The 27488-nt window shown below is 44.6% G+C and overlaps 1 protein-coding gene across 1 annotated transcript in view; it reads left to right on the top strand.

The window, feature by feature from the left end:
• Positions 1-27488, top strand: part of RINT1 (RAD50 interactor 1) — a 132454-nt gene that overhangs the window by 33018 nt on the left and 71948 nt on the right. The window contains exons 4-6 of the mRNA XM_085654145.1: positions 2780-2953; positions 3039-3188; positions 9410-9566. Coding sequence (XP_085510271.1) covers positions 2780-2953; positions 3039-3188; positions 9410-9566 — 481 coding nt within the window. The remainder of the gene's footprint in view (positions 1-2779; positions 2954-3038; positions 3189-9409; positions 9567-27488) is intronic.

Below are 27488 nucleotides of genomic sequence, written 5' to 3'. Positions count from 1 at the left end.
GAGTTTATTTGTCCCCTGTCACATATTGAGCATACAATATATTCTGGATATCGCGTGGGAGTCGATACATTTGCTCTCTTATAGATAATGGAGAGAACATACATAAGATGTTTCTTGTTGGGCGTGTGTTTCAGTATGTGACTCTGGCTTTGGCATTTTTAGACCTGCTGTACCCGCAATTGCCATTAACCTATTGTCACCAATTCTTTAAAACATATGTACAGTGGGCTTTGGATGTACCCAAAGGAGTATTTCTCTATCACCTGGTGCTATTGGCTGCTCGGTGTATAATTCCACCCTCATGGAAGTGCTTCAATGGAATGCATGAGGAACAATTTTACTTCTGACAAGTACACTCAATCATCATGCCGATTGTCCTATTCAATTTTTTGTCTCATAAATGCATTCTATGCAGAAAGCAAATCTTTATTTGCTACTTATTCCTAGCATTGTCAAATCCTGTGGGTCTGGCTTTGATGCGATAAATAGCATTATTGTTTGCAACGCATGTAGACCGCATTTGTGAAGGCCTGTATTTACGTGTGATAGTGTATTAGAGTCAGACCTATTGACTCTGCCAATGCTTGTTTTCACATGCCCTTTTTGAGTTTATTAGAAACAGCAATAAACAATTCTACACACATCCCTTTTAGCTTATATAATTCACATGCCTTACCATGACCTCTTGGACTTTTTATCTCCTGCCCTTAAAACGTTATTAGACCTCGAACATTCCAATTACTAAAGAATAGCAAACCACTGTGCATATACAAATAAAATTAAACAACAAGAACGTGGAGTGCTAGTTCACTAGATGAACTGATCCTCAGGTGCGTTTCACAAACAACTGTTTATGAAACGATCACAAACTGTAGTAAAGCCCATTCCGCACCCCAGTCCTGGCAGTTCTAGGATCATTCCCTCGTGTCACACTTTTATAAATATCCACACAACCAGGTTGTGAATCTCAGGCTGTGTGCTGAAGCTGCCAGTGGCTGATTAATCACCAAGGCTATAGACATAAACATTTACATGGCTGTTTCCTACTTGGTAACCATTACTTTCCCTGATCTTTCCTTCAGAGAACAAACTCATTTAGTTGTATTGGCAACTTGAGAAAATATTTGCCACCCAACGTCAACACCTATTCTAGAATCCAAACCGTCTGCTTAAGTACATCTTCTGAACTGTAGTGTCTGTAACATCTAGGCACATCTCTTGTATGGTAAGCTATCTGAGATATGCTTGATGTACCACTTTAAAGTTTGAGCTTCTTAACACATCTTTTGTGTTTCCTCATTTTGATTCCCTTCCATCAGTATCCTTTCTCCCAGTTAATTCTACTCTTCAGACGCTACTCCATTCAAGTCGCTCCATCAAAAGCACTCTGTTATCTGACATTTTTTAATCACAACATTTGACTTGTTTTACTGTTATGAAACGCGTTAATAAAGGCCCATTACCGTGGAGGGTGAGAAGGTGCCGGAGTCCTCTCCCCTTGAGGACCGAGTCCTTGATGGTCATATGCCCGAGAGCACGATTTCGCTCATATATAAGAAGTTGATAAACGTCCGGGCAGACTTGCTATTGGGGCTGAGAGAACAGTGGACCAGGGATGGCCTTGAGTTGGATAATGAGGACTGGCAGTCAGCGGTTTCTTCGCCTAAGGAGGTTGCGATCCCGTCGCGTCTGAGGCTGGTGCAGCTTAAAATACTGCACCGGGTGTATGTGACGGGGCCAAGGCTGGTCCACATGGGATTCTCGGAGGACGGCCGGTGCAGAAGGGGATGTGGTATGGTGGGTACTTTCCTGCACATCATTTGGGAATGTGGTGTCATTGTGGAGTTCTGGAGGAGAGTCCATGCAGTTATGGGGGAGGTGACGGGCATTGTGGTACAGCCGGAGGCGCGGTGCTGCCTCCTGAACGTCTGGGGGCCCACTGACCTTGATGAGGCGCAGACCCAATGGGTGACTCTGGGTAACATGGTAGCTAAAAGGGATATCGCGCGATTATGGGGCTCCTCGGGACCCCCTACACTGACCGCGTGGAAGGAGAACATGGATTGGAGCATGTTTAGGGAGAAGACGGTCTACTGCTCTAGAGGTCGCCCCCGGAAGTGGCATGCCATCTGGGGGCGGTGGAACCAATACAGGGGGGGAATATGTCTTGCCCCGGAACTGGAACCTCCCGAGGAACAGCTTTCCCCCTGACCTACTTTCCAGCACAGTTTGGTTTTAGTAACCGTTCTGGGCCTCTGCTGTTCCCCTTCTTCCTCCGCACACAGTCTTATACTTAGTAGATGAGTGGGGTCCGGCCTCCCCTGGGGGCTTTCGCCATGGGCTTTCAATGTTCTGCCTTGCTGGGGTTTGTTGTGTGTTTTTTCTGTGTTTATTTAAAATTGGACCTTTACATTACTCTTTGAACTGTATTGGGGAACACATCACTGTATCTAACTTGCAATGCTGCCGAACCTTCGGGCTGTCGGCTGAATAGCTGTGTCCTGAATTTCGAAATAAAGGTTTTAAAAAAAAAAAATAAAAAAATAAAAAAAAAATAAAGGCCCATTACAATTCTAGTCTGTTGGTTAAAAGATATATGTTAGTGCCTACATATATTTAATTGGAATACAATTTTTTCAGCACACAATGCTGAGTATGTGTTGTAAAGGAACACCCAGTTCTGCATTCGAGGGGGCAAACCAACAGCCAAAAGTTAAAATATCTAAAATCTGCTGTGATTGTATTGTACTAATCATATGGTATCAATTTCAAATTACAGTGATAACATACAACAATATCTGATGACTAACAATGTTCCTGAGGCTGCCAGTATTCTGGGGTCCATGGCTGAGTTAGACATAAAGCTCCAAGAGTCTTCCTGCTCTCACCTCCTAGGATTTATGAGGTCTACTGTTCAATTCTGGCATAAAATCCTGAAGGACAAGCTGTCAGGGTGAGTGAAATGCACCAAATGGATTATTGTTCTGTGCGTCCCCCCGTGTTCTCTCTGTTTATGCAGTGTACACTTTCTGTTGTAGCGACTTTGAAGAGATACTCAATCAGTTTCACTGGCCCTTCATTGGACCAGTGCAGTGCCAGTCTCCTTTACTGTCTTCACCATCCAGTTCTCTGGAATTGTACAGCAACCTGGAAGCCCTTTTTTGTCAGCTTCTCAAACTGCAAACATCGTATCCTTTTCAGTTAATAATATAGTTTGGCAGATATGCTAATTTAGAAATTATAACAGAAAATATCTTAACAAATGTACAATTACTTGTATGCATAGGAACATCCATGTTGTATGTAAGAGGTAATTTATTGAGGCATCTGCTGTTCGGGAATGTCCCTTGACTCTAGGTGTGTGTCCTGGAACACTTTCTTTAGCTGATTAGAAACCACCTTTTTAAGTGTGATTTTATGACATGAGAAGATTAGGTGGCCCACTGCACTTTTGGGCGTCATCTCATAGCAAATTCACATCACCATTACCCACATTTCATGTCTTAAAGTACTTTTAAAGAATACTTTTATGTCCTTACGATTACTCTGCTTGGTATGTATTTCCCTACAAATTTTGCTGTTAAACCACACAGCCGTGCGCCAAGCAGTTTACATTTTTGACCGTGAGGGTGTTTCTTTTGTGTACATCTGGCTTGAGTGTTAATGAAGACAATCTGTTCAAACATTGAAATGCTTGCTTCTGTGTGACCATTAAAAAGCATTGCAAATGTGCATCCTATCATTCAATAATGTGGAAGATAAGTGCAACTTCAGTATAGTGTTTAGCAATAGAAAATACCCAGCTTTGTGTGAACCAAACAGAAAACATGTCTGGAGCTTCCTATTCTCAGTTAAATAATATATTTGCTTCATTGTTGCTCAAGATGAAAAAGCTTTTAGTTTAAAGTACTATGTAGGATCCATGACTGCAATATTGCACTATTATATTTATTTTGCTTTACTAAAAGTTTAAATATTTAATAAAGACTTATCCTCAAGGTAGTAACTGATCGATAAAATAAAGTTTGTATGTAGGACGATGGGGCTGGCAATTCAGGTGTAGATTACGGTACCTTGAGTCAGAAGCAGGTATTGCTGTCAATGTTTTCAGTTCTCTTCATGAATTGAAGATCACTTCAGGAAGCATTAGTCCGTTGCTTTGTTGGGAAGAAGGGCACTGCCTCTACTCTGCTTCTACAGTGGGAGGCTTTTAAGGTTGTAATCAGGAGCGCAAGCATAAGAACTATGGTGGGGACTCAACAGGTGTTAGACTCTGAAATTATTAAAGTCGAGGCCACACTGCACAAATTAGAAGTAGAGGTCATAGCTAATAGTGCCAGATTAGAAAACCTACACCTAGTATGTGATTGTTATACTCATCTACTGGAACAATTACGTTGTATAGACATAGCAGCATGTGTGGCCAAAACACGTCCGTAATCTGACAAGGCTGGTAAACTGTTGGCTTGGATTATCCAGCTACAGCACTTGGAGCCTGTGATGTGGTCAAGGTTTCTATGATGAGAATACTAACATGGAAAACTGGCTTCAAAGAGGTTACAGTAAAGTCTGGTGCAGCAGGGATTCCCTCCTAATGGGTGAGCAGAAGGACTTGTAGAGTAAAGGCAAAGACGGTGGGATTGAAGAAATGTTGTATTTTAAAGTGGACGCTCAACTCGTACTAGGCCGTTTTTATTTTCTTGCTTACATAGTTGTTATGCCAGTAGTACTGGAGCATGGATGAGGAAATAAATGGATCTTTATTGATTAATGTTTGACAGTCAGGATTTTATCTGCTTATTGTGAGTTCAAGTTTGCATATTTATTTTGTCCAGTGGACCAGAAGACCCACCCCCTCGTAGCCCAAACACTTTGGCTGCCAGTCTACAGTACCACAGTATGAATGTGTGAAAGGATTGCCTGCCACTAAAACAAGATATGCATCCATAAGTGTAAAATGTTCAGAATTGCATACATGCCCCAACAGGCCGGTACACAATAGTGGGGGACGAGGGTGCAGCTCACCCGTGTCTACTTATGCCCACCCCCAGCTGCCGCGATCGGACAGTACAGTTGTACAAAATCGGCACCAATAGTGGGCCTTGCCTGCCCCACTCCCCGGGGCTTCTGGTGGTGCAGAGATCAGGCACCCAACCCTTAGGCGCCAACCATGCTTTGGGAGCCCCTCCGTCCTGGAGCTCCTTTCCCAGGTGTAACTGATGCCTCAAATAGGCACCAGTAGGACTCAGCGCAGCCCACTCGCCAGGGCCTTCCCTCCTTTCCACGTGGCAGCTACCCGCGATCTGGCGGTGTAGCGATTCTCCCAAGACTGGCACCCAGTGTGCCTTAAAGGCCCCACTTACCCAGGCTTCCGGGTCTCCTCATCGAAAGACGACTGGCTGCGGGGAGAGGCGTGAAGCTTGACGAAGGGAGCCAGCGAGGCTCTGTTCCTCCCTCTGGCTGCTGGCTCAACCTGCGAGGCTCCGTCCCTCTTGAGACACCGGTCTCGCTCTCTGGCAGCAGCACACAGGGCTCTCTGCTTCTTGGGCAGAGCTAAGCCCATGATCAGGCCTTCCACTGCCTGCCTTCTGGGCCGTGCATGGGCCGTCTGTATCTGGAGTCAAGTCTCCTTCTACTTGGCTCCTTCCCGCTGCCTCGGCTGCAGAGGATCTCCCGTACTGGGAATCCTCGTCCTCCTCACTCTGTTGGACAGCTCGGGCCACGTAGCAGGGCCCTGGCTGCACCTCTGCAAGCTCCACCCACAACCAGGCGATGCCTGACTTTCTGGCTTCACAGGGCAACGTCTATGCAACTTCTGAGGCACAAAACGGTAGGGTTAGGCTCCCGCCCACAATCAGGCAGCACGGGGGCAGAACCCCTGAGGCACTCTTCCTGTCCTCTGGCACAACAGCAATTACCATGAAGCTCTCACAAGTCGCTAAGTCACCAGTTCAGAGGGGCAGAGCTGGGCACAGGCAGGCTAGCGCCAGGAGCCAGCAGCTCGGTCCCACGGCGGTTCCTCCTGGCCCAGCAGTCCTGCAGCAATACAGCTACAAGTAGATACCAAAAAGATGCGGTCACTGCCCCGATATTTAAACTGCATGACCTCTTTGTCCTGTCCTGGCACAGGGCTTGAGACCCAGTTGCAACTGGTTCTGGGGGTACTCAAACATTTCTTTACAGTGCTAACACCTTCCTTTGTCAGGTTAGGCTCTGGCCCTAGACACACCACAGGGTGGGCGGAGCCAGTATTGTACGATGCCACCACAGACCTATTCAGGGTCAGGGCCACTCCTCCCACTACTCCAAATGCAGATCTGCCTATTCAGCCTAGCGCTACTCACCCAGCCCCTCTGGAGCCACGGCACCTCTCCAGTCCCTGTCACTCCACAGCCAGACATGCAATAGACCTCAGGCAGGCACAAAGACACAGCACAGAGAAATGCCAACTTCTAAAAGTGGCATTTCTAAAATAGTGATGATAAATCTGTGCACACCATTGCGCAGCATTTATTATTACTATTCCAAGCATACCAAACTTGACCACGCTGCTCCTCTCATATCAGAAATTACCACTGAAACACTTATCAGGGGATCCCCCATGCATTCCTATGAGAGGGCAGCCTCATAGCAGTGAGAAACCAAAATGGCTGTTTTTCACTACCAGGACATGCCATACAGTTAAGACACATGTCCTACCTTTTACCTGCAATGCACCCTGCCCATAGGGCTAGCTAGGGACTAACTTAGGGGTGACTGATATGTAGTAAAATGGGAGTCACAGATGTGGAATCCACTTTAGGTGCCACGTCACAGCGACAGTAAACTGTGCGCACAGGCCCTGCAATGGCAGAGGCCTGAGACAGGTGTGGAAGGCTACTTTGATGGGTGGCCCAATCAGCGCTGCAAGCCCACCAGTAGCATTTACTTTACTGGCCCTGGGTATCTAAGATACCACTTTACAAGGGACTGACAGGTAAATTAAATACACCAAACAGGTGTAGACCAATCTTACCATGTTTACCACAGAGAGCACACGCACTTTACACTGGACAGCAGTGCTAAAGTGCCCAGATTCCTAAAACCACCAACACCAGGTCAGATAAAAAAAGACTAGGAGGAAGGCAAGAGGTTCAGGGATGACCCTGCAAAAAGGGCCAAGTCCAACACAGATCCATTAATTTAACATCTTATTTGTTAGGGAGATCACTCTACGAAAATACAGTGAGCCTTAACTTCACCTCTCATTACTGAAAGTGATTCCAGTATAAAAATGTGTACATGTATCTGCAAACTGTAAACATTTGAGGTTATTATTTTATAGTGCTCCCACAATGCTCTCTGACTATATCCATATACTTGAAGAAGCATGCAAGCAAGTTTGTTGATTAGTTGCAACTTGGAAAACATGTTTTGCTATAGTATTGTGCAACGTTAAATGCAATTTCTCAGAAGCATCATTTAATAAAACGGGTTTGATGCATGCTAGGTATATCAAAAAGATTAGGAATGGAGAATCAGTTTAAAACCGTTATAGAGAACATTGTGAGCATCATAAAACCAATTTAGGGGCCCCATTCATAAAAGAAAAGTCAAAAAAGTAACCCACAGGTTTACGATATCGCACTGGTGCAGAATTAAGGCTTTCAGGAATTCACAAGAGTTTACAGAAGTAGGATTAAAGCTTACTCCAAGCAAAAGTTTGTGAATTTCGGTTTTCACATGAGCAGATTTACAAATGTGTATTTGATCATGTCAAAATCTGCTGAACAATAGCAAATTCAGTTCAAACTCTTTTCTCCAGGTAGAAAGTATATTTCCCTAGGGAGAAACTACTTTCACCAGCTCTCCACCTTTTTCCACCTTGGAAAAATATTTACTCTCTCCCTTGTCAGTAGTAAATGTCTGACCTTTTCCAGTGTGGAAAGAGATTGAAGGGGACTTGGTGAATACCTCTAAATATGAAAGTTTCTGTGTGTGTACACAAATTCACAGGGCGTTCAGGACATGGTACTACTGCTTCCTACCTACTTCTGTCTCCAGTATGTAAAGTTGCAGAGCGCTGGCAAAAGAATATAATAAAATAATGGCCTTAATACAATCTAAACCCTGACATAAGAAGACCACTGGCTTAATCAGATCAACTATTATGTGACCTCTGATTCAAGCAAAATACTGCCTTCATTTATCACCTCACTGCATAGCACTAGAAGGGACAAGTGGATTTTTGAAGCATCCCATCCCTTGGACAAGTTGATATGTTTCAGGATTTCACAACCCTTAATGTTTAAACACCTAACACCATTGATCATCTCCTCAAAGTAATTTCCATCACCCTTGGCAATCAATAGACTTGATAAACCAATATGTTTAGAAAGTATATGACGATCTGTGAGATCTTCTCCAAAACCGCACAAATCAACGTTACCTTCTTTGTTGTGCTTAAGTTTGTTAGGTATGCCATGGAAAACGCTCTCACACCAATACAGAGCGCTCCGGGCGTTTGTAATCCATTTCTGATGTTTTGATCAACAGTAAGTTTTCACTTTTTTCAAATTCTGTGGTTACTTGTATTTATTTATTTATGTTTTTCTCAATCTCCAATCAAGGCTGAGTATGAGGCCACATTAATGGTTTCTCTGAAGCCAGTTATTTTGTCAATTCATCCGACAAAGTGAAGATACTTTGATCTCCATTTGACGACCAGCTAGTCATTTCCGAATGTTTGCTCAACTGTTCATTGATACAGATGCTTCCTTTAAGGGATGGAGAGCACACCGATTGTATCAAACAATCAGTGGATTTTGGTCCACCACGAAAACTATTTCCATTTAAACATGTTTGAATTGAGAGTGATTTGGTTGGCCTTGAATGATTATTTCACTTTGCTTCAAGGGAAATGTTTTCAGATCTTGACGAACAATTCTATGGCTGTTTCGACATGCACAAGCATTGCAGAGTAGGTTTAGTGCGCCTGTCTTTACAAGCACTGCAGATATGGCAGGGGGCTCTGAAAAACCAGATGTCTGTGGTCGCAGTCATTGAACAGGTATTCAAATTGCACAAACAGATGCCTTGACCGCCTGTAGGAGCAGCACAGTGAAGTTCTCCTGACTTCTTTTGAAACTTGATGCTGGGCAGAAATCAATCTGTTCTTGAACTTGTTCAACAGGAAGCACAAAAGGGTTTGTTCACTACAATTTCTTCATGTTCAACTTGTTTCTAGATATAATGGTTTCCGTATTTGACAACTGTTTTTACCTGCATCTTCACATATTTTTACCTTTCATTTATATCACTAGATTTCCTTTTTTTGTATACATTACTTGTACTCCTGCAGGATTGCTTGAGACCGGTTCCTTTTACTTCAGTTCATTTTTATAATTTTTCCTTAAATCCTTTAAACTAGAGACGAGCTACTAACTAAACCAAGACAACTTCCAGAGAAGTATTCTCTTCCTGCAACAACTCCCATCATACTTCCCATGCAGATCATGCTCGCACCTCTGCAGAAGAGATTCCGGTTTCACTTCACAGGCAACAAGCAAACAAATGTCTTAAGCAAGGTGAGGAAGAATGCTTATTCAAGTGCTTACAACAGTGATTGGTTTCTAATAAAATGTGTTATTGTTATAGGTTTCCCATTTCCCAGTAGAAGGCAGCGTTAGCTACATGCCAAAGAATGAAATAATTTGAAATCGGAGAGTCAACATTGTGGCTACCGAGCATTTCAGTGTTGTGGTTGGGCTGCAAGGATATTGTTTTCTTACAACCTAGGTGAAATTACACTTGCCCTTTTTCACTCTATCAACAGAGCCCAATATTTGTTATCCATTCTGGCGATCTAGCACTGTAGGTGGCTGCCTAATATTGTCTAAATTTTGCACCACTGATAGTTGTGATGTAGGAGATCCTATTCAAGTATGTTAAGTAGCCAAATTGGCATCATATTCCCAGTGACCCCTGATGATATCACAGAGTTGGCTTATCTTCCTACCTTTAAACCGCTCAACAAACTGTTCTTTGCTTTTGTGGAATCAGGGTAAGAGCAAGGAGTGGAAACTAAAGAAAGGAAAACATGTCTCTTAGAGTTGTTTACTTTCTGTACCTATACTCCCTCAACTATAAAGAGTCAGGTACTCAACCACATGATGGGAAACACATTAAAACACATTAGAATGGATTTGCAGCATATGCAACTTAGTGTAAACTGTTGTGATCAAATTTGTTCAGACCACCTGGAAATCCCATTTATTGTTCTGTCCATTGCCATTGTTCTGAGAAAATATCTCATTGATATTGTGGACACATTCCCTGAATGCCTTGGCACACAGCTACCATACTATCGTCCTCGCATAACAAAATCTGTAAGTGTGACTTTCATTAGTGTTTACCACAATGCTGCCTCCTTCATCTTCTTTTTTACCAAAGCTACTTTCCTCTCTTCTGGAAGAAAAAGATTTCTAAATGGTACACATCATAGTTAGGAGTGACACGGTCTACCTGCTGATATAGTGGGAATCACGGTTGTCTTGCCATGGAGACACTAAAGATGCCTACTCTGACTTTGAAAATCCTACAGGGGTTCCATGAAACGAGCAAAAACATTTTTCTATTAGGGTAATCTAAGCTACTTTACTTGATTAAAAATTTGTATGACAAAGTAAACCAGCTCAAACCCTTAAATCGTGAAAGCAGAAGTGCTTTCCAAACAACAGCTTTTTTAAACAAAAATTATAATCAAATTGGTATCAACACATGATTGAGCATTCACTTGCCTGCTCTCTCGCAAGCTTTTCTGTCATCTTCGTGGAGAACAACATCATTATGGATGTCACCTCAACACTCATAGCAACAGAAGCAAAGCAGTTTGAAGTGCTGAACAAAAGTTTAGATGCTTGAGATCTCAGCTGGACCAAAGCATGTATGCTGTTCATTTCACCTTCAGGCACAATGTTGTTTCTCTTGAACCAATGCAAAGTCTGATTCATCACAAAATCTTTACATTCTTAGAGTTTAAACATGCAGGGCCTGATTCACAAAGGTAAGTAATACTTCTGAGTAAGTTTACACTTTGTAGTAGTTTTTTATCTACATTCGGTATTCACAGACTCCGAGTGTAAATTTACTACAAAAGTGTAAGTTACCTGTCTCCACCCCCAGAGTAATGCAATTGTGTGGGTGGGTGAAATCCCTCTCTAAACCTTTACCTGGCCCTCCCTAAGTCCTGCGCTGACCCATCCCATTCAGTAATAAGTCTGCTCCTTTTCTCACCCACTCCAACTAGTCCCTCCCACACTGACTAATAAAACATATACTTACATGTGCTGAGACTTCGCAAATGGCGCAGAGAACTCTGCTCGTATATATGTAGGCGGTGTGGAGTTGTAAAACTCTGCAGGCAGTCTGGGAATTGCAATTTGTAGTACGATTTGTAATGCAACAAAACGTACTGCAAAGTGCAGTGTGAGAATCAGGCCTGCACTGTCTACACCATTGTTTAATAAATCTTTTCTAAAATCCTGACATACCAGTGGCCTCGGACCAATCTCAAATAATCAGACCAATTGGATGCTTTCGCCTTGCCTCTCACTAAACATCTTCAGCCCTTCCTAGGAGGAAGGATGTGTCAAGCAGGTTCTCTCCTGCCTCGAGAGCTGTGCCTCAATTTGGACAATCTTGTTGTACTTAGAACATCAGGCACCAGATACTATTGCAAGGTCACTGAATGCCACAATCCTGTTTTCTGGCTTCTAACTCTGTGAGAGGGAAGTTTAGGTCAGCAGTCAAGACTTTCTTTTGAAGGCTGATGTAGATTAAATGATCAGTTACAGATAACAGCATACTGGCGCTAAATAAATGTAGCTTTCAATATAGCCTTATAGCCCGCCGTAGCGGGCTATACCGGCTATTAAAGGCCCGCTGCAGCGTTAAAGGCCCGAGCCGAAGGCGAGGGACTTTAACTAACGCAGCGGGACTTTAATAGCGGTATAGCCCTGCTACGAAGGGCTATAAGGCTATTAGAACATTCTGCCACTATAGGGCAGAATGTTCTTACAAAACGAAGCCTTCAGGGAGCGCAAGGGGATTGAAATCCCCTCAGGCTCCCTGAAGTCTTTGTTCACAGCCAGAGCTGTGAACAAAGACACATTGGAATGTTGGAGCCCCGGGCTTATACCAGCCATTATAAGCCCGGAGCACTCCATTGTTTTCAATGGAGCTCCCAACATTCCAATGTTCTAATCAGTGTTAATGCTTTGTTAAAATGTTTATGGAATGTTAATGTGTTGGAGCCTAGGCTGTCTCCACACCACCCTGAATGTTTGGTAATTCCTCGTTCTCCGCGGAATGCAAAATTACCCAAATTCTGCAAATTCCGCGAGCGGAATGGAATTTACCACCCAGGCCTTGTTTTGACAGATGACTAATAATTGTCTATGAAACACTTGGTCAATAAGGAGCCCAAGCTAATCAGTAGACCAATGCCTCTTAAGAAAACAGCCTCTTCCATTATTCTCTCTTGTACTAGTATTGTTGATGTTATGATAGTGATGTGTAGGTCCTGAAACAGGGTCCGAACAATAGTGGACCACTATGTCTGAACCACTAAGCAGGTCCAAGTTACATGATAGAAGTTTCTTGTTTCAGTCCCATAACTAAAGTCACATGAAGAGGGAATCCATCCCATCTTTCAGAGATGTAATGGTGTGTTATATATTCTATGCATATATTTACGTTGGATAAGTCTGTGCTTAATCGGCATTACTATTGCACATGCTGCAATTTGTCTTCAACCATTAACTATCATCCAGGGAACCCATGCCCCTCGTCCCAGGCCTCTTTCACGCCTGGCAGTTTGTTAGGAGTGTTATTTACTAGGCAACTGTAGACCTGTGAGATGCTCTTCCCTTCCATATAGCCCATGGTTAGTCTTGACTTTAATGCACTATATTCTGGTACGTCTTACAGACATTCCCTAGCGCATGCTGAAGCTGCAGATATAATTGAGTTCTCTGTATCTCATATAGATATTTCCTGAAAGGGTTTGATGTGGCTCGTCGCTCAGTTACCCCACTCCTTAATTAACACTTGTGTCCCATCCAGAGAACCCAAACAGTTAATTAACTTTTGCTAGCCATGAACAGTGCCAAGGTGCAGGGTCTTTTCTAAACTCCTGTCCATTCCATTTTAAACTTATAATCAACTTATGCCAGCTGTCTAATATCACCCTTGTCGCTTGAGGTTGAATGGTCAGTATTGAGCCACCATATAATACCCACATCACCACTGAGTTCAGGCAGTTTGACCCACATGGCATGGTCATCTCTGGTCCCATAACCAGTTGTTGAAAAAAGTCAACTGGGGTGCTCAGTAGTACAATTACGTGTCTTCCATTCAAAGGCCTCCTCATACTTCATTTGAACACATTTATCTAAAGCGACTCTAGTCATCTTGTGCATCTATAGGAGTGTGCAGAAATAGTCATAAAACGTTCACAATAAACTGTGGGATCCTGTGTTGATAGTCTTGGATGACATACAATAACCTTACGGCTGAGACCTTTTTGAATATGGCCTCCCTGACAGTGAATTGATATTGGTTAATGAGTTCCAGTGGAGTAGAACAACTTGAGTTGTGCTGAGCGATGGGGTGAGATTTAATTCCCAGGCCAACTTAGCATCGGCGACCTGCATTCCCAAGTATTTAAAACATTTTTGTGCCTCTAGCAGCTATGAGTGCTAATTAATTGGTAGGCAGTCCCCTTCTATTGGGAAATATCAATCCTATTCCAATTGACCCTCAAGGAGGATCTCACCGCAAATTCATGAAGTATTTCCATTAGTCTCGGGCCCGACCATCAGGTACAAGATTGTTTGTATTATATTACAATCTCTAACCCACATTAAAAAAAATGTTTTTAAATTAACAACGTTTTTATTGTTGTTTTCAGGATAAAAAGACCTTACATAACTACATGTCATGGTAAATTCAAAAGATAAGCAATACATTATACCTCTTGCAAGACACTAAAAGAGCAATAGACAAAAAGAAAAAAACAGTATTGAACAGATAAAACACAGTTACAAAACCATAATCAGACAAACAAAATATACTCTGCAAAAAGAAGAACAAGTAGCTCCTGATTCCAAACAATTACAAGGCTCATGAAAAAAAGAAAAAAAAGGATGTTCTGCCAGAAAAAGCCCCTGACAGAATAAGAATTATATCAATATAGACCTTGGAGAGGGGCATTCCATCATGATATTTAAATTGTTATTTAATCCTGATTTACTGCAACCAATCTGTAATAGGAGCCCAGATCTTTTTCCCCAGCCCCCTTCTCCTTTGCCCTTTTAGCTGATACACTGAAAATTCAATATTATATATGGCTAACAACCTGGAGCGCCAATTACAAAAAGTAGGAGGATCAGGACTTATCCACTGGGAGGTGATACATAGTTGCACAATAGCCATTGAAATAAACAGAAACCCAAAGACAGCTCGTGGCTTCACGTTTACCCCCATGTTTCCCTCAACCCCCAAGATTACCAAATCTGCCATAATTGCTAACAGGGTCCCCAAAACCATAATCAGAAAAGATTCAATATCCTGCAGAAATTTCGCTAAGCTAGGGCAGGAATAAAACATATGAATGGTATCGGCTGCCAGCAGCCCGTATCTATTACACATCCCACCCCGTATTCCTCCCCACTTGGCTATCTTTGCCGGAGTATAGTAGAGATCGAAAATGGCTTCCAGTTATTAAAATCTGGTTGGCTAATTCAAGTGAATCCTCAATATTTGTTCCCTCCTTCCCAAATTTCCTGTCCCGTTTGGTATTCTGTATAGATATATCGTCAGAGAGAGCTTCCAATAAACTTTGATACATTTTCCCTATACGAGATTTAGTTCGTATTAATTCCACTAGTCGAAGCTTTCCATAATTTAAAGCTGGACCTTGCATGTTCCTCCCCAAAAAACTGATCTGTAAGTACTTAAAAAAATCTTGTTTACCCAAACCAAACCTTTCTTGTAAATACAAAAATGAAGCCATTTGACCTTCATAGCCCAAGTTGCCCACAGTATTAATTCCAATATTCCCCCATCGGAAGGTGGTTTGGTCTTGGAAAATTGATGGCAAGATCCCACAGGCCGATAATGGTGTATACCCATTAACATTTAAGATCTTCAATCTGCGCCGTATCTTTCTCCAAATTGAATAAGCTGCCTCAATTATTTTAAATCTAGTCTTTTTATAATAACTAGGCTCGAATATCTTAACTAAGCGTTGCTTTGCTTCTCCCCTAGCCCTCTCTCATATATGGTTGGTCTAACTGCCTCCTAACATTCAGTATTCCCATGTGTTGCAACATGGATGCCCAATAATACAGCAAAAAGTTGGGGATAGCCCTCCCACCCCCCCTGGAGTCTTGGAAGAGTCCACTACATAGACGCCCTCCTTGATCTATGATAGCCCCACAGAAACCTAGAGCACATTCTCTCTATCTTTGCGAAGCAGGTAGCAGGAAATTCCCGAGGGATAGTCCTAAATAGATACAAACATTTTGGAAATACCACCATTTTGATAACATTGCATGGATAAATGCTAATGGTCTAGCCTCTCCAGTGTCTCATTAACCGTATCAATCATTGGTACAATATTTCTTTCCGGAATTTGATCAACCACTGCTGTAATCTTAACCCCCAAGTATGTTGCTTCAGGAACGATTGGTAAGTCCGCAGGGGACTCGTTGCCAGAGTAAAGAATCTGAGTCTTATCAATATTTAATTTGTACCCTGAGTAGATACCAAATCGTTCAGCCAGATCCTTCACTGCTTGGTAACCCGAGATGATATCACAAGAAAGTATCGCAATATCCTCAGCGTATGCCAATGTCTTCAGTTCAGTGTCATTGACCTTCACTGGTTTGATATTCCTACTTTGTTCTAATTTATTGAGAAAAGGGTCAATGTATAGCACAAATAAAAGGGGAGAGCACGGGCACTCCTGCCTAGTGCCTCTACTTATGCTGAATAGTTTAGATTCCTGTCCCGATATGCAGATCCCGCCCTCCGGCAGTTGATACAATGCCTGAATAGCTTGAATAAATTCAGTACCCATCCCCTTCCATCGTAGGACAGACCACAGAAACCGCCAGGAGACCCCGTCGAACGCTTTCTCAGCATCCAACAGGATTACCCCCAGCGGTGATCCCGTGGCCTGAGCCCAATCGAGAAGGGCAATAACTCGTCTGACCTGATCAGTCGTATCCCTACCAGGGATAAACCCATGCTGACCAATAGAAACCAAAGGATTGATGATCTTTCCTAACCTGGACGCTAATATTTAAGAATAAATCTTGCTATCGGAATTAATAAGTGAGATAGGTCTATATGAGGATGGATTGAGTTCAGGTTTGCCTTTATTTTTAAATACTTACGCCAAGAATTAGGGATACAGCCCCTTTGAGCTAACTGAACTAAAGATGTAATATCTGGCCGCAGTAGTTTATGAAATGTCCTGAAGAATTCCAAAGAAATACCGTCTGGGCCCACAGCCTTGCCAGAAGCTAAAGAAGTTATAGCACTTTCAATCTCTTCCCATGTAATCGGGGCTGCAGGAGTCTTATTTTGGTCAGGTGTAATCTCTGTTGTTTGGAGGTCTTTAAAAAACTCCTCTGGAAATTCCTCCCCACTGGAAGCTACTTCCTCAGTATAAAGCTGACGGTAAAAATTCTGAAATACATTCAGGACTCCTGTTGGAGAGTCCTGAATCTGACTGAGCAGATCTTTAATTCTGCATATTCTATTTGAGACTTCCCTCTGTTGTTGTTGTTTCGCCAAAACCTTCCCAGTATTTTCTCGAATTTCATACACTTCAGTTCTATATTGAACGTACTTAATAGCAAGCTCTTCCCCAAGACGCTGATGTATTCTAGATGTGATAATAACAATTAGCTGCTGACATTCTTCTATATTTTGACCTCCGCCAATTTTCCTCATAAGATCCATCTCAGTCGACCTAAGCTGTTCGACCCAATCCCTCATCTTCTCCTTTGCAACCTTCCGGCAGTAAATAGAGAAGTTAAGAGTCTCACCACGTACGGCCGCCTTAAACGCATCCCACACTATAGTTCCAGAAGCCGTGTTCCTATTGATATTATAAAATTCTGCTATTCAGTTGGCCATATATTCTTAGTATGACTGGTCCAACAACAATTTCCTTTCGAAAGTCCACGGCCTCTGGATTCCTACAAAGCCACTAAGTGGTAGTTCCACAACTAATGGGTTGTGATCTGAAATAACCCTAGGGGAGATCTCAACACTGACCCTCTCAGCCATTTGGCATGATATAAAAAAGTAATCCAAACGGACCAATTTATTATGAGGGGCCGAATAAAAAGTGAACCCAGAGTTCGCTCGTTTACGTCTATACCAAACATCAACCAGCCCATGTTCCCTAACTAATCCCTGGAGAGACTTAAAAGTCCTATTCTTTCTTCCTTGGTATAGAGAATCACTGGAAAGATTAAAATTACTGCCCAAATGAATGTTAAAATCTCCACAAAAAATTAACGAATGAGGCCATGCAGCGAATTCTACACTTAAGTGATTCAAAACTTCCGGATCATCCAAATTTGATCCATATATGGAGCAAATTGAAAAAGGGGCACCATTAACTATAAATTCAATGATTACCCACGGCCCCAATCGATCCTCCTTGACTCTTTTACAAATTCCAAGACCTCGCTTTGCTAAAATAGCCACCCCGCTGATTGTAGTGCCTTGACGCGTATATGCCAGCAGATTTGAGGCCTAGTTCCTTCAACCATCCACTTTTACTACATGATATATGGGTCTCTTGCAAACATAACAAGTCTATTTGCATAAATTGTACAATCTTAGCCAATAAGCCTCTTTTTTTCCTGTCGTTCACACCACAAACATTCCATGAGCAGATAGATATTCTACCCATCATCCTTGAAGGCACCATATTCTTCATCGTACCTTACCAGATAATATCTATGAGACTTACAAACTATACCAAGGTTTGCTCTTTTCTTTTGATAACAAATGCCATGACAATATATAGAAAACAGTGCAACCCCCCAACCCTTCCTCCCCCACTTACCTACCCTCCACCCCAGACGACCCCCCTCCAACCCCTCACCCAACCACCCACCCACCTTATGAGGTATAAGGACCACCCGTCCTTGGTGATGAAGAGCTGGCCACCACCTCCCCCCAGCCCCACCCCAAATTGGGCAGAAAAAAAAAGAACATGCAGAAAAAGGTGAGAGACCCCATTGTAACTCTAACTTGAGCATAGGGTAGGCATCGTATAGCCTACATCAATCAACAAACCAGCACCTTTGCATGTCGATCCTAAATTGAATGCAAAAATTCCTTTGCAAGTACATCAGAAGAAGAAAATGGCATCTGACCCTTAAATATCACTTTCAACTTGGTGGGGTTAAGCAAGAATACCTGCGCCCCTTTTGCTTGAAACATTGGGATCATTTGGCGCAACTGCCATCTTTTCTCCACCGTTGCCTGACAGAAATCGGGTCTCACAAAAAACTCGCAGCCCTTCCCCACCCTTTTCCTGTCCGGTCTAGCCAGATCATATACTCATAGGAGGCAAGATGGCGGCCGCTAGGACAGCTGAGTGAGCTGGCTCTCTGATGCTCCCCTGGCTGAACCCCGCCTTCCCCCTCCTCCATACTCAGTCTCACAGCAGTGCAGTATAGTCAGGGAAGGATCATACGTTCGTGGCTCCTGGCATGTTCTGGCGCTTATGGCTACGGCGCTGTTCCGCACCTTTTCGACTGATACACGCGGGCCCTTTCATCTCTGTGGCGTTCATCTCTACACTTGAACGCCCGGCTCTCCCGATGCCGCGGAAACCGCGTCCAAAGGCACCAGGACCAGCGGCCGCTTGTAGGCTTCGGGAGTCCTGGGAGGGCAGCTACCGCTACTGATACGGATTCCTGAGCAGCAGGAACATGCTGGCTGCCTGCGGGGTGAGGGGGGGGTGGGGGGGGGGGCCTAATGGATCTTCAGGAACCGCGGAGCGGACCAGGAAAGGAAGCGCTGCTGCTCGCAGACGGTCCCCGTTCTCTTCAAGGTACAGGTTGGGAAAAGTAAAACCTTGGTGGATACATCCGATGGAGGTGGTGATGCACTAGAAATGCCAACGGTGTCAGGGACATCCACTGCACCCTTTGTAGCACCTAATCAAGGTACTGTGCCTTCTCTTCTGGTGAATATTGGTGAGGCGGGCACGAAGAGTGCAGTGAGGGGGGGTCTCTAAAGATTTAAATGTGCTTACCCCTGAGGGAAAGCAAGGTACTTTGGCCATCGCTAATGGGTCAGATGGGGCTGGAGTAAGAGGAGAACATTCTGGGGAACTACATGAAAGTAGCCTTATGGGAGTTGTAGTTTCCCAAAATGGCACTCAGTAAAAAGAGATTGATGACCAGGGGGATGGAAGCACCTCTAGTAGGATGGCTACAATAGTGGAAACGGACCCTCAGCAAGAATTTTCAGTTAAAGGGCTCGTAAAGGAGGGGGACTCAGGGGATAAGTTTTGCTCCATGTCGGATCCCTCCAACTCCTCGGGGATGATAGCCTTGGAAAAGACTGGGCTGAAGATGAAAGTGATACAGGTAGTTTGTGTCTGGAAGATGGCGAGGAAGGAGACAATCCCCCATATACTCCTGGAACGATCCGTAAACAAAAGGGGCAACATGATGCCTTGTTAAATAGGGATTCTGGCTCAACTGGTTCAATGATATGGGACTATTCCTTCTCTCCTAAACTGGATGGCAACGTAACAGCTATTGAAGGAATGCCAACAGGTGACTCGTGTTCAAATTCAGCTGGCCCAGATGAAATGACACTATCTACCATCTATCAGAGCATTATGGCCCACCGAGAAGAGACCCGGCTGGAGAGTCTACGCACCCAGGGGGCATGTCGTAAATTACAAAACTCAATTCGTAGGGTCGCAAGACTTGCTCTGATTTTGCAGTCCAGATCGGAGAAGCTGAAACTAGAATATCTACGCTTGAGGATGAGATGGCCGTGCAGAAAAAATTTACTGACTCTTTGAAAGCCCAGAAGGAAGATGTGCTTTGGAAATTGACGGATCATGAGAATCGCTCAAGAAGGAATAACTTATGGATACTGGGCATTCCCGAGGGCAAGGAGGGTGGAGATGTGCGGCAATTTGTGGTGGAACTATTCGCGGATGCATTCCCTGAACTTACGCAATGGGACTGGAAAGCTGAGGTCCAAAGTGCTCATAGATTCCCCTCTAACCAACGTAAAAAAGCGGGACAAGCTGTTGATAGTCCACGAGCTATTTTGATATGCCTTAACACATTTCTATGGGGAAAAGTACAGGTTGAGCAACATTCCAGAGCCATATGCTCCTCCACAGGAAGTTTAGCCATGGCTCCTTTTTGTTCAGCTCATATGGTATGCCTGACCTTTGAAACTTCGCACGCTTTGAAATTAATTATATTACAAAATCTTTAATGTTTTGCTGTGAACCCATAACGTGGTTCTCTGCCTAACTCATTAACCATTCATTTGTTCTCTGTCACTCAAACCCATTGCAAAGAAGAGTAAAAGGAGTCTTTAAATGTCTCTTCACTCTCCAGTTGGCTGCTAGTCTGTGCTCGGACCAGGATCTTTTATGGGTTTTCAATTGCCCCTGGGACACAGCCAATACAGGAGCTTCGGTGTATCATATTGAGGCTAAAGTTATCAGATGGCAGACTTCCAAACTCTACATGAAGATACCATTGTAATCATTAATGGTGTATTCAGCTAGCAGCGAGTCTGATTGACTGACTTTGCCTATGTTCTCAGGAGCCCCAACATCCCCTTTTTTTTACACCAGTGATCTAACACACTTCTTCTCCCCAGGGTAGACACTTCAGTATAATGACTATTTAATTTAGCTAGATAGTATTCTGATTTCATGTCAAGTCCCTCCTCTCTTCTAATCTGTTTGCCACAAAGACCTTTCCATTGAACCCAGGGTGTATTTGTTTGCAGTCTCTTTATAATTTTGGTATATTTAAAATACCTCAAAGTAATCTAGACTGTTGTCTTTGTGCTATAAATGATTAGTTTGACGTCTCTAGCTGTCCCTGACTCACTATAACAAGTTATTGCCTTACAGCAGCGACTGCTGGATTTCCTTGTGGGTTCCGCTCACGTAAGATTCCCTGCTTTGTATTCTGACCTGTTGGTAACATTTGACTGAGTGTTCGAATACACAGTGCACAGTAAACCACCTCTTAAAGTGCAGCTAGTATTGAGTAGGAGTTGCAGACCAGAAGCAGGTGGCACTCCAGTGTCTTTTGAAGAAACAAACATATGTGCCTTTGAAAAATCTACTAGATTTGGATATGGTCTCTTTGAGGAGATGGTCAGCATGAGTGATCTGTTATGTGCGCTTAATGTTTTGCACTGGGAATAAATAATTATCTCCTCAACGAACCCTCAAAACTTGAAACTGTGGCCGGAAGAGGCCAGTGGGTAATTTTGAATGTTTATGTATTTATTTATTTTTCACACTGGACTTTTCCTTCTTGGGTAGTGTTGTTCTGGCTAATAGCTGTGTGGTGTTTGTCATTCATTTTGGGTATATTTTGATAGAGCTTACATTCTGCTTTCAGGAACTATAAGTACATTGAACAGCAGTCACGTCATTCAGAAGCTTCAGTCATTGTTATGTGAATGTCATGGAAGAAGGGAATGATTTAATTCTCTGCATCGTGATCTCCTATTACCACAATTTTCTAACTTTGTATAGATTCTTTTTTTTTTTTTTATAAATCTTATTATTAAACAATCTCGACATACATGCAAATATGCACAACATCAATATTTGGGTCCCAGTGCAATCAAGAGAAGTACGAATATATCAGCATAAATGATTGGAATTCACGGGGATGGGGGTCAACATCTTCTACATCACGAGGAGGGATACATATGTTGCCCCGGTATGCATTCCAGGGTGCCCACATCCTGGACCATTTTCGGGGGCAGCCAAGGGCCACATAAACTGATTTTTCTCTTAACATACTCCAATCAAGGTCCCGCTCCCTATCAGTGATCGAGGAAGGTTTCAGAGCTCCCCAGAGTTGTGCAATATTTCTCTTAGCGATCATGCAACCAAGTGTGACCCATTTCTCAGCATAAGCGTTTAGGTCGGTAGGTTCCCAGATATTAAGGAGACACCTGGGCGCTTCTGGCTTGATTTCTACCCCCAACACTTCACTCATGATTATATGTATATTACGCTAATATTCGTGAATCTGCTCACAGTGCCATAATATATGCATAAATGTACCCAGTTGTGTGCAACCCCTCCTACAAGAGCCATCTGTCACTCCACCCATGTGTACCATCTGGGCCCGGTCATGTAAATTCGATGGAGGATCTTTAGTTGCACCAGTCTAAGTCGCGCTGGGATAGCAACCGTTCTGGGAGAGGAGACTGCTTCCTGCCATGTTTCGTCATCCAACTCCATTCCATCCTTGGTCCATTTGTCTCGTAGTTTCGACAGGGGGTTTTCCATATTATTAATGAGTTTTCGATATGTCAGCGAAGTGGATCTGTCTGGTAGATAGCCATCCAGCAGCCTACCCTCTAGTGGAGAGGCATCTGGTGGTGTAGCGCCTGCAGGGAATGCCGCCTGCGGGGAATGCCGCTTGCAGCGAGTGTCTGATTTGTAAGTATCTGTAGTGCTCAGAATCCGCAAGAGCATACTGGGTTTGGAGAGTGTGAAAAGACTTCACACCCTCGGCGCACCAAAGGTCCTTGGCTTGGGAGATGCCTATTAGGTCCCATCTGTCAAACCCTTTTGAGTTTCCCATATATCCCAGTTTCTGTGAGTCCCATAGAGGCGTTGCAAGAGTCAGCTTGTTGTGCCAGCCGAGTGACCTATGTGCAGAATGCCATATTTTGACTGTGTGGTCCGTGGGGCCGGTGAGTGGGAATTTACCAGGTGTTGAGTATAGCGCCCGGGAGAAGGTACCATTAAATAAAAGCCATCGATCCATAAGAAACCCCGGGTTATCGGGGCGCCCATATGTGCAATGATTTATAGCTGTAAGATGCGCGGCCCAATAATATTTCCTAATATCTGGTAGGCCAATTCCACCATCATACCAACTGAGTGTAAGCTTTTTAAGAGCAATACGTGGTCGTCCTCCCCAAAGTAGGTCTCGTAGGAGCCCCTCGAGATCTTTAAAATATGAATCTGGGACAGGGTCTATTGAATGCTGCAGTGCGTACAGGAAACGGGTTAGCGACATCATTTTAAATAGCGCAGCTTTGCCCAGAAGCGTGAGCGGGAGCGACTTTCAGTTTAGTAAGTCGCTTTTCAGCCTCTGCATTGGGGGGAGCAGGTTACGGGCATATCGGACTGAGGAATCAAGAGAGACAAATATTCCTAGGTATTTAAAGCCTTCTGAGAATACAGATATCTGGCAGGTGTGGGGTAGTGGAGGGGAGTTCCCCCATAGGAAATAGAGATGCGATTTTTGCCAGTTGACGCGAAACCCAGAGTACCTGCCAAAAATATCCAGTATGTCAAAGACTACGACTAATGATCTCTTCGGGGACGCGAGATACAGGAGAATATCGTCCGCGTATAAAGATATACGGTCCTCCCTGTCCGCTGACCACCGTAGGCAACGGATCGTTACATCTTTACGTATCCACGCCGCCAGAGACTCAAGGGCAAGAGTGAACAGTAAAGGAGAAAGTGGGCATCCCTGGCGGGTTCCCCGACTGAGGGTAAAGGGTTCTGACTTCCTGTTGTTCACAACTATCTGAGCCATCGGTGCGCTATATAGCAGTTGCACCCATCGGCAGAAATTGGGTAGAAACCCGAATTTATTAAGTACTGCAAAAAGATACGGCCACTCCAGCATATCAAAGGCCATTGTGGCATCTAGGGAAATGATAACTGCATCCTCGCGTATCGTCGGTACTCTACCCAAGACTCCGTGCAGTCTGCGCAGCTTAAGAGCAGTGTTTCTTTTAGGCATGAATCCTGATTGGTCTGGGTGGACTAGATCACCTATCACCTTAATCAGCCTCGTAGCAAGCACTTTAGCTAGGATCTTGGGTTCCGCGTTTAGTAACGATATAGGGCGATAGGAAGAGCATTCCGTTCTGGGTTTCCCTTCTTTGTGGATTGTTACAATGGTAGCAATTCTCTGATCATACGGCAATGACCCCTGTTTAAGGCTATCTTCAAACATGGATTTAAGGTAGGGGCCCAAATTATCCGGCCGGATTTTGTAATGTTCGATAGGAATGCAGTTTGGGCCTAGGGCCTTTCCCGGACGCAACGCTCTTATAGCTGCCGCTATTTCATCCGCAGAGAGGGCACTGTCAATAAACGGTTGGTCTGATTCAGACAGTGTAGGAAGAGAAATATCTTTGATAAGATCCGAAAAATCATTCTCAGGTTAAGGTGCCATCGATCCATACACCGCTTGGAAGTGAGCTGCAAAGTGGTTAGCTATGTCTTTAGGGTCAGTTACAGGGGACCCATCAGCGCCCGTAAGTTCTGGCACGAGCCTACTGGCTTTCTCTTTCTTGTTTAGCCAGGCGAGCAATTTGCCAGCCTTGTCACCCCAGTCGTACATGCGGCCCAACCTTTCTTGTCCCATTTGTTTGGCTCGGTCAGCGACCAATGCCCGGTACTCCTCCTGCCGCAGCCGGAGGAGGTGAAGGGCTTCCGGTGTGGTGTCTGAGCTGACCTCCTGCTCCAGGCGATAAATCTCCTGTTCTATGTCGGAGATGTCTTTCATTCTATCCTTCTTGGAGCCCGCAATCAGGGAAAGGGCCTGCCCTCGGATTACCGTTTTGAACGCTTCCCATAATGTTTGGGGGGACTCAACTGTGTGTTCGTTCTCAAGAAAGTAATTGTCCATGGCTTTATTGAGGTCTTTTCTGATTTTGGGGTGCTTGAGGTACCAGGGATTTATTGGGGCAATTCGTCCCACATGTGTGTGGTCAAGTACTATGTGGACCCACAGAGGGGAATGATCGGAAATGCCTCTGGCCAGGTGACGTATTTCGTGAATGTCTGTGATTTGTGGAGCCGGAACTATTATGTAGTCGAGACGGGATAGGCTATTATGTGCTCCTGAATGAAAGGTGTATTGGATATTGTCTGGGTTGCACGCTCTCCAACTATCTATCAGCCCCATCGCCTCTAGGAAACCGGAGAAGGTATGTGCTGCGGGACAGGTTGTGCGAGGGGGATGCCTGTCTAATGTCCCTGATATTATGGAGTTGAAATCGCCTCCAAGCATCAGTTGCCCCTCAGGCAGAGTTAACAGAACAGTGAACGTCATTCCCTGTAGCCCCGGGGGTGCATATACGGACATAAAGGTACCAGTTCGACCCTCCCAAGAGCCCGTAATTCCGACATATCTGCCCCGATCGTCTGCGTAGGTGGAGGTGAGCGAGAAAGGAAATTACTTTTTTTGCATAATGCCTACGCCCCTGGAGCTAGAGGTGAAGCCCGCGTGTGCTACCATTGAGTAACCCCATCTGTGCATTGCTTTGCACGTGTTGCCTATGAGGTGGGTTTCCTGAAGCAACACAATGTCCGGTGACAGTTTCTTAATGTATTGTAGTACAACACTTTTCTTGATCTTGTCCCCCAAACCGTTAACATTCCAACTTAAAATTTTAAGCTCCCTGTTACACTGTACTCCCATTGGTGAATAAACAGTTCCCCGCTAGCTAGTTTGTGTGTATGCATTGCATTGTCGAGATGATACAAAGGGACCAACTAACAAATAAACAACAATCCCACCCAACATCCCCCCACCCTGCTTCCCTGTACTCTGGGCTTAGAACTGCCCATGAAAAATTAAATGCAGAGTGCCTGTCGCCCAACTATTCTACTGAAAAGAAGAAAAATGCGGGGGAGGCCTTAAAGCCCTGTAGCCCCCTTTCCCACTGTTACAAATTACTGGTGCAGTATATGATGGCTACACTGGCCATCGAGAAAGCAAACACCCAATTTGTCGGCTTAGATTACGGCTCAAGCCCGAGTCAAACCTCGGCTGCGTGTGCTCCTTAAACAAAGAAAAGCAGGCCAGTCATTGCCACCCACGGCCCATCTACAAGAGTCTGCTGATCAACTTAATGGTCGGTGGAGGTCTTTTCAGGCGGAGCCGGGAGGCCGTCTAGCCAGTCAGACGCTATCACCGGCAAGTCAAAGAAGTGGGTCCTCCCCTCAAACTCAACTCTCAGGCGCGCTGGGAAGAGCATGGCGTATTTGAGACTCCTTTCTCTCAATCTGCGCTTGACATCCAGGAAGGAGCGTCGTCTCATCTGTACTGCCCGGGTGAAGTCTGGGAAAAAGGTGATCTCAGCATTTTCTAGGCGGATCGGGGGAGCGACCGTCGCTGCTTGTAGGACTGTGTCCCTATCTCTATAGTTGAGCAGCCGGGCCAATAACGGACGAGGGGGGGCCCCCGGCTTCGGCCGACCCCCAGGTACCCTATGGGCCCTCTCAATAACAAACAGTTTAGATAGGCCCTTTGGCTGCAGCTTTGTAGTGATAAGGCCTTCGATGAATAGATCGACAGCGGGACCCTCTGATTTCTCCGGCATGCCAAGAACGCGGATGTTATTGCGTCTCAGGTGCCCCTCATAGTCGTCCAGCTTGTCCTCCGTCACCCTTCGGAATTTTTGTAGCTCTCCCATGTCCAATTGAAGTTGCGAGGTGTACTCCACAAGGCTGGCTGTGGTAGTCTCCTACTGTTTGACCTTTTCTCTTTGTTAGGTCAGCCCTGATCAATGTTACTTCCGAGGAGAGGGTATCGATAGATGTGCGGACCCCGATAATAGCTGCCATTAGATCCTTCATTGTGGGTTCAATAGGCTCCTGCTCAGTACCGCCCTGTGGCTTATCACTTGCACCCTTTCGTTCGGCCATGTCCGCCTTCGGGCAGGTATAGCGGTCAAGTCTGCTCTGCTGGGACGTGCGGGTGCCCTTTACATTGGACATGGCGAGACTGTTCCTGTTTCCCGGGAAAGCAACCCAGCCTATGCGCCGAACACCCACCCACACCAAATCGGAAGGAGCACTCAAGCAGGCTGGTGGTTATTAGAGCATAGGCCACAATCCATGCACCTATTACTGCGGTCTATAAGTGCTGCAAAGGCCCCCTCAGGAATCTAGCGTGTGCCCCCTCCGGTGTGTAGAGTCGATGAAACCTCCGAGCAAAGGGGGAGGAGAGAGATGGGGGCACACGTCTCAAGGCACCACCAGTCGACAGCAGCTGGAGGGGAAGTCGGCATCCGACATCCCAACCGGCAGTCCGTTCCACCCAACCCACCCCCTGGCCCTCCTCAGCCCGGCTCGGGGCGACACTCCGCTATACTTTGTGCCAAGGGGAATCCCAGGACCGTGCAAAGTGGCACAGGGT

The sequence above is a fragment of the Triturus cristatus genome, chromosome 4_1 (assembly GCF_964204655.1).
Source record: "Triturus cristatus chromosome 4_1, aTriCri1.1, whole genome shotgun sequence".
Classification (NCBI taxonomy): Eukaryota; Metazoa; Chordata; class Amphibia; order Caudata; family Salamandridae; genus Triturus; species Triturus cristatus.
This window is presented reverse-complemented; position numbering and strand designations above follow the sequence as displayed.